At 34.4% G+C, this 15698-nt stretch overlaps 1 protein-coding gene across 1 annotated transcript; it reads right to left on the reverse strand.

The window, feature by feature from the left end:
• Positions 1-12405: 12405 nt before the first annotated feature.
• On the reverse strand, positions 12406-15251 carry LOC112273085 (uncharacterized). Its single transcript, XM_024501464.3, has 2 exons — positions 13534-15251; positions 12406-13184 (listed from the first exon to the last, which is right to left on the reverse strand). Exons 1-2 carry the CDS (start codon positions 14506-14508, stop codon positions 12519-12521), a joined length of 1641 nt encoding a protein of 546 aa, XP_024357232.1. The 5' UTR covers positions 14509-15251; the 3' UTR covers positions 12406-12518.
• Positions 15252-15698: the final 447 nt, after the last annotated feature.

The following is a 15698-nucleotide window of genomic DNA, read 5'->3' on the forward strand; positions in this document are numbered from 1 at the left end:
AATCCAAAATGTCCCGCAGCTGGAAAGTCATGACGAGATTGAAGAACTCGGAGTCATGTTGGCCCTTTTGGGATATACAACCGCTCTTCGAAATATACTAGATCTCCTTCCATCTTGAATTTATCATCACTAGCATGTTGCTTGATATCAAGGGCTAGAGAATCTTCAATGGTTGCGGCCCATACTTGGTCGAGGAAGTCAGCATCAATTGATACAATAGCTGCGTTGAGCCGAAATTTCTCTGGCTTCAACAATGTCGTGCACTGTTAATCAAATGCTGCATCTCCAACCTTTGGCGCGAGGTATGATCTCCTTGATAATGCATCGGACAACCCTTGTTGCTTCCCAGACCGATAAGTAATAACAAAGTCGAACCTGGATAGCGACATACTCCACCGAGCTTGACGCCGATTCAAAACCCGAGCCGACATAAAATACTCCAAATTCTTGTGATCCGTATATATGGTCACTGGATGTGCAGTTCCTTCGAGAAAGTGGCGCCACTGTTGGAAAGAATCTACTATAGCAAGGAGTTCCTTATCGTGGATCTCATAGTTGATCTCAGCAGCAAAGAATTTTTGAGAATAGAACGCAACTGGATGGAGCTTCTCATCTACTCCCATCTGTGAAAGTACAGCTCCCAAAGTAAAATCCGAAGCATCTGTCTCCAAGTAAAAGGCCTTTGTAAAGTCCGGATGTACCAAGATTGGAGCTGTAGTAAATACCATCTTCAAATCTTGAAATGCTTTTTCTGCGATAGGTCCCCATTCGAGCTTGTCCTTACACGTTAACCGAGTGAGGGGGGCAGCAACTTGAGAATAATTCTTGATGAAGATCCGATAGTAGTTAGCAAATCCAAGAAAACATTGTACGTCCCTAACCGTCTTCGGAACTTCCCAAGACATGATTGCTTCCACCTTCTTTGGATCCATCTTCAAACCTTCCGTAGTCGCGATGAATCCCAAAAACTCCATCTCAGTTTGGTGAAATAAGCACTTCTCCAATTTGGCATAGAGTCCTCGCTCCCGTAGTTTTTTGAGTACCAGACGAACGTGCTTCTCATATTCTTTCTCGTTCTTAGAAAATATCAAAATATCATCTAGATAGATGACAACAAAATCGTCTAGATGCTCTCGAAAGATGTCATTCATCATGTGTTGAAAGACCGCTGGAGCATTAGTAAGACCAAATGGCATGACATTATATTCAAAATGGCCATACCTTGTTCGGAACACTGTCTTCCATTCATCTCCTTCCTTAATTCGCACAAGGTTGTAAGCTCCCCTTAGGTCAATCTTTGTAAAGATCCTTGCACGCCCAAGTTGTTCTAGAAGACCAGAGATCAAAGGCAGTGGGTAGCGATTCTTTTTTGTCACCTTGTTGAGACCTCGATAGTCTACGCACATCCATAGTGAGCCATCCTTCTTCTTCACAAATAAGATTGGTGCCCCAGTTGGCGACTTCGAATGACGGATGAAGTTCTTGGCTAGATTCTCGTCAATGTACTTCCGCAACTCAGTCAACTCCGTCTGTGACAAATTGTAGATTGGTCCAAAAGGTGGTTGTGCTCCTTCTTGCAATTCAATGGCACAGTCATAGGGTCGATGCTCTGGCAGCATATCAGCATTCTTCTTTTCAAAGTCATCTTTGAATTCTTCATACTGCTTTGGAATAACCAAAGTCGGAGTTGCATCTTCTCAAATCAGAGTTGCGAAGATGACAAGAGGTGTATTTTGCTTGGCTTCCTTCATGAAAGCCCTTGCACCTATAAACAAGAATTTGTTTCTAGACATTGTCTTGGCAGATTCCACCTTCAAGGAGTTTGTTGGAAATGTCACTTTCCGCAACTTCCAATCTATGAATGGATTATATCTATGAAGCCAAGATAGTCCCAAAATGATAGGACATGAAGGGGTCTTGATAACATTAAACATAATATTGCTCTCATGGTTTTCAAGTCGTACCTTCAATGGTTTAGTTTCATGGATAACATTGCCCGAAGACAATGGTCGTCCGTCTATGACTTCTACATGGACAGGCTTAAGTTTCTTTACAAGAGAAATATTGTGAAGCTTGGCAAACTCTTCATCTATAAAGCAAGCGGATGCACCCGAGTCTAATAAAGCATCGACTTGTAGTTCTTGAATACCCAGATGTAAAGGTACCATAAAACAATCTGAAGGTTGAGCTGAGAGAAAGGGACCTTGATTAATTTTGGATGTTGAGATGTCCAGTCGCACGGTCCCTATTGTGGCTGGGCGTCCTTGTTTTCCTGCATGCTTGTACTCCTGAGTCTTGTTGTTTGAGGCTTCTGTTTCTTCCGACAATCTACAGCTTTATGGCCCTCTTCTCCGCAATATAAACACAAGTTTTGTTCAAACCGTCGCTTCTTTTCCTCAGCTGTGAGGGGTTTGAAACGTACCGCATCAATTTGCATGGGTTCAGGATCTGTGGAGTGATTCTCTGGACCTTTTGAAAATGTAGCAAATGCTCCATCATTTCTCGAGCTTGATCGTCTTTCTTGTCGTAATTCAAAGAGGCGGTTGTCACAAATAACTGCCTGAGATATAAGTTCTTCTAAAGTATCCGCCTTAGGCATGGTGATCAATAAGTTCTTGACATCATCTCTCAGTCCATATCGAAATCGTGTCATGAACGCCTTATCATTCCAATCAAGATCACATGTAAGCTGTTGAAATTTTGCAACATAGATTGCAGCAGAACATGATCCTTGTCGTAGATTTTGTATCTTTCTTTCAGCCACTCTTTCTCGATCGCTATCTCCAAACGTAGCAGTAAGTCTTTCTATGAAAGCCTCTAGGTCGTACAATATTGGAGAATCCTTCTCCAATAGTGGAGCAAACCAAGAGCGAGCATTTCCTGATAGAAGAATACCTATGAAAGCAACCTGGGTAAATCAATTCGGATAACGAGAAGGATATAGGCGTAGGTAAAGCCGTACTTGTTGTACAAAACCTCGGAAGTTGGCTCTTGTTCCGTCAAACTTGTTTGGCATACTCGCTTTTGGTTCTTTCGTACTAATCCTTGAAGTATTCATAGGGGTCGTATGTGACACATGTCTTGCTTCTCTCAGTCGAATAATCTCTTGTTGTAGGCTATGAATTTTGCGTCTAGATTCTTCGGTCACTAGATCAATTTGAGGTTCTTTACTTGGATTGCGAAGAAATGTAATCTCCTTTCGTATACTATTCATAAGAGCTTGAAGATCTGCAAGAGTTGCCATTCTATTGTCTACTTGTGGAGATGCACTGTCTATGACCTGGTCTACTTCCATATTTAGAGAATAGATGGATTAAAATTTTGAGAGAAGAAGAAATTGCTAAGTCTCTTGGAGAAAATTGTAGCACTACCTGTTACTAAAACCTACTCGGAGAAAAGAAAAAAAACACTAAACGATTTTAGTTTTAGAGGAGGGTAATCCACAACCTCTAAAAATGTCTCAATGCTTTCGAGAAGAGGGGTAATCCGCACTCTATCAAGAAGGCAAAGCTCTGAAATCGATGTTAATAGTCTTTTTTACTAGCTATGCTAAACAAAAAGAAGGAATTAATATCAGTCCAAGAGAGGGTAATCCGCAACCCTTAGAACGCTCAAGTATCTCCAAGGAAAGGGGTAGTCCACTCTCTGCCTCAAAGAACTAAGCTCTGATATTGTGATTGAGAAAATATCAGTTTAGAGGAAGATAATCCGCAACCCCTAAAGCGCTAGAATACCTTCAAGAAGAGGGGTAATCCGCTCTCAAACAAGAAGGATTCAGCTCTGATATTAAGATAAAGGTAGTCTCGACAAACAGTCACGAACACAAAATACAAACTTGAAATCTAACAAGAAGTTTAAGAAGAAGTGGCAGAACTAGATTAAACAGATGAGTACAAGAACAACACCAGAAAGGTGAGCTAGAACTCCAAGAGATGTGTTGTCGAGACTGAAGAACTCTTCAGCCTCGACTCCTATATATATTACTGGCCTATGGTTCTAAGGAAGTGCATCAAGAAGCTTCCCAAGAACTATGAAGCTTCTCGAGCAACTACCCAAGAGCTAGGAAGCTTCTCAAGTAACTTCCTAGAATCTACTAGAATATTCTAAGAATCTTCTAGAGCCTTCTAAGAGAATCTTTAGGGAATCTTCAAAGAATCTTTAGGGAATCTTTAAAGAATATTCTAAGAGAATATTCAAGGAATCTTCTGGAAGTTTCTAGAGACTTCTTTCTAGAAGGTTCTAGAAACTTGTCTCTAGAAAGGTCTAAGGACTATGTCCCTAACACATGTATGCAACAAAAGAAAGATAATCTTTTGCTACATATGTCATAATGATTTTTAATGGTGAAAAGATATCAAGTGGTATTTTTAGCTAATATCAAGGTTTTTATAATATTTTTGAAAAAAATAATTCAAATATTTTTTTAGAGTATTGATTCTATAATTAATTAATCAATCTTCAAGAGAAAAAACTCAAGTGCCATTTGGACCAAGCTATAGCTTATTTGCAAAATGAATTAGCTGTATTAAAAGAATACATTGATAAAAATTTGGCTAAAAACTTCATATGCAATTCAAAATCTCAAGCAAAAGCTTTTATCTTATTTGTAAAAAAAAGATAGATTTCTAAAGATATGCATAGACTATCAAGGACTTAATAAGATCACCATCAAAAATAGATATCTCCTACATGTGATTTTAGGACTTTTTAATTAATTCAATTAAACAAAGATCTATATAAAAATAGATCTATGAATAATATATAATCTGATCCACATTAGAGAAGGAGATGAATAAAAGATTGATTTTTAAACTAAGTATAGATATTTCAAATATAATGTCATGCCTTTTGGACTCACAAATGTACTAACTGCTTTTCAATATCTTATGAATGATGTTTTTTTTGAGAATTTCTTGATGATTTTGTTCTTTACTATTTAAAAAAAAAAAAATCTATTTTAAGAATATAAAAGAATATAAATTTAATATTTATTGGATGTTACAAAAACTTAGAGATGGATGATTATATGCCAAGATGGAAAAGTATGTATTCTACACTACTTAAAGTGACTTCTTAGGATATATCATTTACAAAAAAGATCTAATAATGAGTCCAAAGAAGATTTAAACTATCATAGATTGGAAGATTCTAAGAACAGTAAGAGATATACAATGCTTTTCGAGATTTGTAAATTATTATAAGATCTTTATCAAGAACTTTTTAAAGTTGCAACTCTTTTTATATGCTTGATATATAAAGATAAACTCTAGTGGAGCAAAGAAACTGAAGCATATTTTGAAACTTTGAATATGGCATTTAATTTTGCACCAATTTTATACTATATTAATTTTTTCAAAGCATTCTTCATAGAAATAAATGCACCAAACTTTGTTATAGGTATTCTTTTGTCACAAATGGAAATAGATGATAAGCTCTATCTGGTAGCTTTTATTCAAGGAAATTTTTAATAGAGAAGATTGACAATAAGATCCATAAAAAAGAGCTTCTTGTAATCATAGATTCATTTCAAAAATGTCATCATTATCTAAAAGACACTTTTAATCCAATCACTATATATATGAATCACAAGAATCTCAAGTGTTTCATATTAGCACATATTTTGAATCATTTCTAAGCTTATTAGAGTATTAATTTTATCAAGATTTATTTTAAAGTTTATTTATCAACCTAGAAAAAAATAAGATTTATCTAACGTGCTTTCTAGATGTTTTTATCTTGTATCAAAAAAAAAGATACAACTTTTGATTAACAAAGAATGATCTTCTTGAAACCAGAGTATTTTCATCTTCAAGCCATAAAATCAAGATTGACTATTGATTCAACCTTTGTTAAGAATATTCAATTAAGTATGTCTTTTGATTTTCTTGTTTATGATATCAAAAACAATTCTTTTAAGTCTCATGATATTTTTAAGTTTGAGTTCAAGAATAATCTATTCTATTTTAAAAAATAATTATATATTTTAAAAGACCAAGTATAATTACATATTCTTCAATCTTGTCATGACTTTTTAGCAACTGAATATTTTGAATACAATAAGACTTTGAATCTAATATTAAAAGATTTTTAGTGGCTTCAAATATAAAAGGCAGTTAAAGACTTTGTTCAAACATGTGATATTTGTTCAAAAAAAAAAAAAAAAAAACTCTTCATCATTGACCTTATAGATTTCTTTGGCCATTACCTATTCCAAAGTAACCAAGGTCTTTTGTTTCTATAGATTTTATCCCAAATCTTTCAATTTCAAGTTTATATGATTATATATTTGTGATAGTAGACTTTTTTTTTAAGATAGCATATTTTTTATTATATACAAAATCTATCATAGGTAAAAAAATGGCTAAGCTTTTTTTCAACAACATCTATTGCTATCATGAATTATCTAAAAATATTATATCAAATAGAATGATTCAATTTGTATCAAGATTTTGAAAAATCTTTTTTAAGATTCTAAAGGTAGATATAAAACTCTCTTTGTCTTTTCATCGTCAAACTAATGGACAAATGGAATGAGTAAATCAAATTCTAGAGTCATATTTGAGGTGTACCATCAACTATCATCAAGATAATTGGACAATTTTTTTGCCATTCGTAAAATTTACATACAATAATTTGGTCTATTCTTCTATTCAACAAATATCTTTTTTTGCCAATTATAGTTATCACCTATAACTTCATACTTTTAAATTTTCAAAAGTTGATGATTCTATAATAGAAGAATTAATAAGTTATTTTTTAGAGCAACATGCAACAATAAAAGCATAGTTAAAAGAAGATCAAAAATAATAAAAGATCGTTATCAATGCCTATTAGAAGGAACAACTATAATTCAATGTAGATGATAAGGCATGATAACTTTATCGCAATAACAAGACTACTTATGCTTGTTACAAGTTGGACTATTGTAGGCTTGAACCTTTTTTTATTTGTAAAGTCAAACAGATTGCTTATCAATTACATCTACCAAAGTCTATGAAGATCCATTCTATATTCTACATATCTCTTTTTGTGCCATATAAGATAATAATTATCTTAAGAAGAAAATAAATGCTACTTCTTCCTATAAAAGAAGATTATGATCAAGAATTTGAAGTGGAAGAAATCTTAGATTCAAAGCAATGCTAAAATAGATTGAAATATTTTATTCATTGGCATTGATATGATATTAATAAATTAATATAGAAGCTAATAAAAAATCTTATAAATGTAGCAAAGAGGCTTGAAGCTTTTCATTGATAATATCTATCAAAATCAAAATAAAGAATATTATATCTTTGCTATAAAAAAAAAAAAGATTTAGAGGAGATATCATTTTATTTTTTATCATTATTTATAGCTTCTGTATATTTGTAGTACTAAAGAGATGAATAACCAACAACTAAGAGATTCAAGTGAAGAGCTATCATTTGCTAAGTTATTAGATAAGACATTGTAATTGCAACAATCTTTAAAACAATGTAATTGAGGTGAAGATCTTCAAGAATGACATGTCTTTCTTTAAATAGATGGCAAGATACAATGTATTTGATATTACGATCTTGAAAGAGATTTTTAATGTTTGATAATTTTATTATAGATAGAAACAATTCCTAATGATATTTCAAATAATATATTTGAAGAGAATTATGAAGGCTTCTACATTGATCAAATAATAGGATGGTCTTCCTACTTTGGTATGGAATACTATCAATAGTTGAGAGGCCTTATCAACTATCTTCAAAGAAAACAAAGATTAAGATATGTGGCAGATATAATTTGTTATATCTTAGATTTTTTCAACATATGATGACTACTCTTTGTGGAACTTATACCTAAAAGATACAAAGAAGAGATATATCATAGACATATATATTTATTTTAATAATTACCTATATAATTAAATAGAAGTAGATAAAAATAAATTAATATTATGATATCTTTTGGAAAAGCTTTCTAGAAGCTTCATAAATGTTGCTTTGATTTTACACGTATTTGTAGTTATTGATAGGCTAGAAATTTGGTCAACAAGTTAGCCACGTTACACATATATTAATAGCTTATAGAACAAGTTAATTATAATGTACACATATAGATAACTTATTTTGTAAGTTAAGTCATGTGTTTAGTAAAGTCAACACATGTTAGAAGTTCCATAGGATATCATTACATAGTTCCTAGTTACAAAGTATATATGGAAGAAAAAATGAAGCCTTCTTCACTCTTGTCAATGCCTTTTTAGTCCTTAGTCTTGTTTTAAGACTTTTTAATCTTCTTGTCTTTGGCAATAGCTATTCTAGTTTAATATTATATTATCTATGAGTGATTTTTTAGTCTTTTTTAAGTGACATAAGAGTGTATTGACCTTTTAATTTTTTAAGGTTCATATCCTTGACATACTCTCAAAATGAACTTTCAATACAAACCATCACTTTTGTAGATTAATATTTTATTTATTGCTTGATAATAATATATAGTCAATTTAGAATTGAATTGTTCAATAAGATATTACTACTTATAGTGTTAGTTTAGTTTGAATTGGAAGTTGTTTGGTGTGGCATGGTTTGTATGTACTTTGAGTTATTAAATTTGTTGGGTACTATCCTAGTGACACGTGGTAATATAGTTAGTAAGCATTCTATGCATACTTATTGGATTCAAAAAGATTTTCAAACAATGTCAATTTAGAGTTAAATATTATGCATGTATTTATTTGAAAGCATAAGTTGCATGTTTTTATATTCATGTTGTATTATTGATTGAGATCATATATTATTATTTTTTTTCAAAGATAGTTTTTTTTAAAATTACTTCTACTTGAGCTCAACTTGATTACAATATAAGGCATGGTCTACAAATCAATTAAAAAAAAAAGAATATAAATTTTTACAATTCTTGAAAAGCCAAAAAGGGATGTGACAAAATCTATGAAATTTGCAGTCTAGGCTCCAAATAACAACTAAATAAGAAATGTTGGTAATAACTTATTAGCAACTAGGATATATTTGCTATTATCACAATTTTGAAAATATATTTGCTATTATGAAGAATACATAGATATTCTTGATATTTTAGCATATTTGAGGGATATATATGATATTTTTTCATAAATTAAATTACAGGCTAGATAAATAATTTAAAAATTAAATGCATAAAAATTAAAAAATTAAAATAAAAAATAAATTTAAAATTGCAAGTAGATAGAAATTTTTGAATTAATTATTATTTTGGTTTGTGGTATATTTTTAAAGTTTTTTGTTTATAAATAATAATAAGAATGTTGTGTTGAAAAGGTCTGGCATTTTTGGTCAATATATTGTATGTTTTTAGTTGTAATACTATAGGATAAGATGAAAAAGAACTAAAAAAAAATGTATATATATATATATATACACACATACATACTTATTGTATTTTGATGAACATATTTTATGGTACATGTTTATGTATAGAAAATAAATTATTTTCTTTCTATTAACCACATCCTGTGAAATTGCAGAAAGAGTTATAATTATTTTTGTCAACCTAAGTATGAATTTCTTTAATATTCATTTGAATTTGTAAGTTTATTAATTGTAATTCATATTCTGTTCTGTATTTAACTTTCTGAGTACATCTTTTATATGATTCAGTTGCTCATAGATGAAGTGTTTCTTCAATCAATTAGTAATAAACAAATATCTTTATAAATTGCAAAGGTAATGTGACATAGAGTAGTACCTATTGATGGTTATGATTACCAGTTATAAATATTAGTGTTTATTGTTTAGGACGGAGAAACACATTCCACAAAGAATCACAAGAATTATGTTCAAGTTTTTGTTTTTAAGTTGCTAAAATTCAACTTACAACAAAATAAATCAGTAAAAATGATCAATTACTCAGAATAAAAGAAAACTAATTTCTACCTTTATTATTTGGATTCAGTTTGCAAATAAAATTCCAGCTCATCATGAAAATGGGTAGAGTTGTAAAAGAAAACAGACTACAAAATCACCTACTATTGTTTGAATTTTCTGAAACTCTCAAAAGTCTATATGCGCTAGTTTTATACAAAAAGTAATGAAATTTGCATAAAAATATGCACTATTATTTATTTATTTATTTATTTTTACAATATACTAAAGTAGATAGTGTTTTGTTTATTTATTTTCTATTTTTTTATTGAAGTTTAACTATTATAATTTATTGAATATTCAAATATTAAACCAAAGAATTTACATTAATTAATTTATATATATAGTAGCAAAAATTCATGCCATTGGATAGTGCAATCTTTGGCACATCCATCCATTCTCTTGTTTATTTATGCTCCCTCATTTCCATGTTCTATCATTTCCACATTCCCTAGTTACATGGTTCCATCATTCTCATATTCTCTAATTCCCATGTTACTTGCATTTCATGTATTCTCTTCTTTACAACCAATTAAAAGACTTTTTTGTCTCTTTGTATTATATCCATGTTGCTTTATATAATAGATATATAATTTAAATAAATTATTAAATTTAACTATTTATAAAATTTCTATCTTCTGATTATTTGTTATATCTTGTACACATAATAATTTGAATATATATATATATATATATATTTTTTTTCTAAAGAGTCACTAAAGCAATAAAAATGCAATGTTTATTATCTATTTTTTGTATAGAAAACTAAAAATAAATCTTCATTCTTTTTCAAATTGGAATTTTTTATTTTAAAAAAAAGATAAAAAATTCTTTTTTTAATAAATTAAATGAAACTTATATAGTAAAAGTAATGATTCTTGTTAGAAAATCTTTAATTTTAGATTTTGTTATTAAATAGATTTTTTATTATTTTTTTGATTATTTTTTGTTATAAGGTCTTTAAAAATAATTAGTTAATTTTTAGTACATATAATAAGATACACACACATATATATATATATATATATATATATATATATTATATTTTTTAAATATATAGTCATTCAAACTAATTGAATCAACATATTAGAATATTTTTTATATTCATAAAAAGTAAAATATATATAATAATAATAAAAATAATTTTAACTCTCATATTAATTATATTTAATGATAAAAACTATATTTAAAATATATTTAAAATATATTTCATATAATTTAAAATAATAAAAATTAAATTTTAAATAAAATATTATATGAAATATATTTTAAATAATTATCTAAAAAATTATATGAAAATTTAACTTATATGAGAATTTCCACTTATCCAAATAGATCAAATTTCATATTGTTTTATCTATTCAATCACCTACATTTTACTAATAAAGATGACTATAAACACATCACCCTCAATACAAGCCAACCAAACATGCATAAAGATGCAACAAAAACTTTGACACAATATATATAATGCAAGAATCTTTTGAAGAAATCAACAAAACAAGTACTTCTTCCATCAATGTATGTATTGTAAAACAATAATAGTAAAGAGTAGTTGTAGAATATTTTCAAAAATTTTTACCAACCTAAGATATACCAAGCATTTTTGAATCTACAAGATGCAAATAAAGGAATAAATTTCGAATTCTTTCCTCTCAAAAAGCAAACTATATGATATCACCTAAAAGCAATTTTAGGTATAGTTTGGCCTCCCCAACCAAAATTTGACCTATCTGCTTTTGTGACCAATTTACAAATCCCTCATACTTTCGTTTTCTCAAAATCATACAAAATCATTCACCCAATTCTTGCTTTTCACAATTCTAACCACCAATCACTTAAAATGCTTTAACTAGGCTGACTGTCTGTAGCCAGTAAACCAAACATGAAGGTGTACCTCACACACAGGCTTTCTCACATTTAGTAACTGGCATCAGAAGTTATTGTTAAATCATTGTTACTAGCTGTTAAATTCCACTCACGCTGCAAATAAAGTGTATTTATGAATCTAATTTCCTGGTATGATGGAAGAGATGTCGACGCATCTTTCGGTGCAATTCAATGCAGTCTAGACTCGGGGGGGGGGGGGGGGGGGGGTTGTGTAGATTTATAGTTAAATGATGTACAGAACGATAGCTGTGGCATTTGTTGATACCCACCTGTTACTAGGATACTCAGATGGAGTGCATGTTTATGCAGAAAACATGAACACATGGGCACGATCTAGACAGAACACAACTAACTTGTGGGGTCTTAGTTGGCATCAGATGTAGCCCAGCATCAAGTTCGGCGTCAATCGGTGTGGGAAGTTGGTTTGCAGGCACATTTGACGAATTCGTGATCTACCCAGTGTCTAAGATCCGTCGGAGTGTTGGCAGGTTAAGCGCGTCAGAAGAAAACGGAGTCTAGATAAAAAGGCTGGTCCTGCTGTTGCGAGGAACTGTCAGAATCATGCCATGCATGGTGGACACGCAAGAAGCAGCAGTAGCAGTGTGTGGAATCTCGGCACCAGTTGCAGGCCAAAAGCTTGAAGGGTGAATATTAAAAAGTTGTGGATCTCAGGCAAAAATTAATTATAGTACAGGGATTGCGTAACAAGGAATATGTATGTCCCTCAAAAGCAACTCATGGGATGCCAAAAATCGTGGCTGCGAGCTCTAGAAGCGGCTCGATTGTCCCCGGACTGAATTTTCGAGCGAACATGTGGCACGTCTGCGTCAGTTGGCCGTTGTATGTGCAATTGTGGCCAGATGTGATTTTCTTCAATATTAATTCGTTGATGTGTGCTTTGTCCCATTGATGAGGATGAGCGGTACTCCGAGTGAAGTCTATGTAATGTGAGGTTCTGTTTGCAATCTTGGAGGGTGCGAGGATTGTCAACACTGTGGGGAGGTAATGCTCGTCTATGTAACAGATGCAGTTTCCTTTGCACAAGAGATCCTCGAACTTAGGGTAGTACTTGCGATCGGCGACTACCGTGAGGGCCAGTTCGCGGGACATCTCGAACCATTGGCTTCCCTTCCGCCATTGTGAGGGTCCGATCACGGGATTCAATTTCCTTCGATCCTTGATCCGGTTGTACCTTCCAATTCCTCCTCTCCCAAGGCTCACATAGGCCTCCACAAAGCTGTGCTGCGATTCCATGTAGTACTTGTATGCCACCGGGAGTGGAGCGATTGGAATGCACGACTCGGAGAGCAACACGAAGATTTCATTTGCAGTATCCAGGAGAGCGTTCGCTAGAAGCCGCCGTTCAGCTGCAAACACCGATAACTTCCCCCAAAACACTTCCTGCATACCATTGATCAACAATTTTTAACCCCCAAATTCATCAGTCACAAGCTCCCATTCAGTCCTTTAAACAATTGCAAAATTCTTGAGCGTTAAATTGTAAAAGTTGGAAGTCCCCTAAATTTGTGCATAATATGCGATCCAGGTTGCACACCCATGGTTCTAAATGAATACTCAAGAGGCATGAGGTAATGTGATTCTCCGAAGCTCATTCTAGTATGTGAGGTGAACTTTCATAAGTATCTCGTAATGCCTGGCTGGCAATTCGCGATCCCCTGTCCGCATCCGAATTTTCAATGACTTACGAAAATTGCCAAAAGAAAGAAAATCAGTGAGGACTAGATGATACCTTGCTCGGGATGTTACGACGGTAGAATACAGAATTCAAGGGAAATTTGGGGAGGTAGTTGGGGTGTCCGTGGATGTAAATTGAGTATAGATCACCGTGTCCACGGAAGTAGCGCTCCCACAAAGCACCCATGGGCAAAGGACCTCGTGTGAGGAACATGTAAGCTACTTTGGGAGTGACCGATTTGGGGCGACGTCGGCCCATCGACGCTGCTGAAGCGCGCCACAGAAGCTCTTCATCAGTCAAGTCATGGTGCACATCCGACAGATTAGACAGATCCACAGAGTTCGGCATCAAGATGAACTCCGAGTCGAATTTCGGGAGCGGTTCGGTCCTCTCGAACGAATCGTCCTCGTCAAGGAGGGAGGTGTTAATTGAGGTTGGACCCTCTGGTAAAAAATCGACCTCCCCAACCTCCACCGCACCACCCTCTGCAGTTTCCTCCCAGTCAATATCTGCCTCAGTTGAATTCATCACCAGTTCGCCCGTACCCAACGGCAAATCCTCCACGGATGTTGCCGATGAATTTGTAGATACAGAGCTCGGCTCAGGGTCTACATATGATGAGGTAACCAGCTGCACTGTATCCGCGTCATTTGTGCCCGTGGTACTCGAGACTGAAATTTCTACATCCTCAGACTCCGAGTAATTTTGTCCTTGAGCACTAAGTGAACTGGTGATGTTGGTTCTGAATAGATCACCTACTACTGTTGTCGGGAGTGAATCATTCGTCGTGGGTGCATTGGGACGCTCATCAGCAAGCGGAGGAGAAGCCGTGAATCCACCTGTGAGAAACCCGCTTTCGGGGTTGCTGCGATACCCGACAGCGTTCAATGTGGTAACGACGCCGAGAATTGCACCGACGGCTAGTAACAGTAGATAATATATGAGATTACTGACTCGGGAGTGCCACGCTGTGTAATCCTTCATCTTCAGCCTACAGCCAGAATCCAATGCAACGCTCTCGAGAGTCATACCGCCGCAACTCCCACCCTTAACTACACACTCGATACCAAACGGCGAGTATTTGCGAAGCTGCTAAGCTAGCGACATAAATTTCCAAGCAAGAGTCTGATCAGTCCAAGTTCCTTTCTAGGGACCTAGAGTGTTCACCACTTAAGTCAAGCCCAATTTTGCGCAACTTCTCGTCATCCAAATCAAACTCCTGGTGGGCGACTTCACTCAACACGCCCAATCAGAGAACCACCCTCGAATTCTGCTCATGCAACAACGACAACAGCCTCCACCGCTCGAAAGTCCAGCACCCTAGGGGTCAACCCTGGACGCAAAAAATCAGAGAACTCATCTCCGGGTGCGTCAATCGAGAAACCTCTACTTGACACCATTCACATAACAAATTGATCTACAGCCTGCCGCTCCTCCAGCAACTACTCTACAAAGCCTAAGTAGACCCCATGTTTTCATCAAAAGCCACAAGACACGAAGTCCCCACGACGAGGATTTGAACTAACCCTGCATGGTTCGGGAAAACAGCCCCTACTGCCTGTAAATCTCAACCCTGCGGCAGCTTGCCACGGGACTGGGTCTAACGAAAAGGTTGCAGAATCAAACAACCCAAGCTGTGAAGCAATATCCTCATCAGCACTCGTCGGAAAATAGTCTCGTTTGTAAAATAAGAGGAGACCACGCTTCGGTGGGATTCTTTCTTCACAACTACTACTACGCTTTACTGGAAGGTATGAGAGGAAATCTGTGTCCCCGTTCTTGACCCACATTGCACTAAAAGCCCCTCCCCAGCGGCACTCGTCCGCCTGTTTCGCCGAGCTCGGGTCCGCTGCCGCTGACACGCCAAAAAGAAGAAGACGACCTAGAAAGAAAGATCGAAAGAATAAAAGATACATCCAACTCAAAAGTAAAAGGACAAAGCCGGACTGTGCCGGTCACCTACCAGGGAGGAAACTCCAGCTGCCGGTTATCTTTTAATTTTTAATTTTTAATTTTTGTTTCCCCTCTTGTGACGTATAGCTGTTGTCACGTTTTTTTTATGGGCTTTAGTGTGTGTATTTATGTTCATTAATGTAACGTTGCATGATTCAATTGCAGGCCGAGGTTTCGGAGACTTGGATTAAATCCAAGTCAACGTGGTGAGTGCACTGCCTCTTCCTCCGTCCATCGCACCCTATCATCACGACATCTACCTCTAC

This window comes from Physcomitrium patens, chromosome 20, assembly GCF_059467195.1.
Source record: "Physcomitrium patens ecotype Gransden chromosome 20, ASM5946719v1, whole genome shotgun sequence".
Taxonomy (NCBI): Eukaryota; Viridiplantae; Streptophyta; class Bryopsida; order Funariales; family Funariaceae; genus Physcomitrium; species Physcomitrium patens.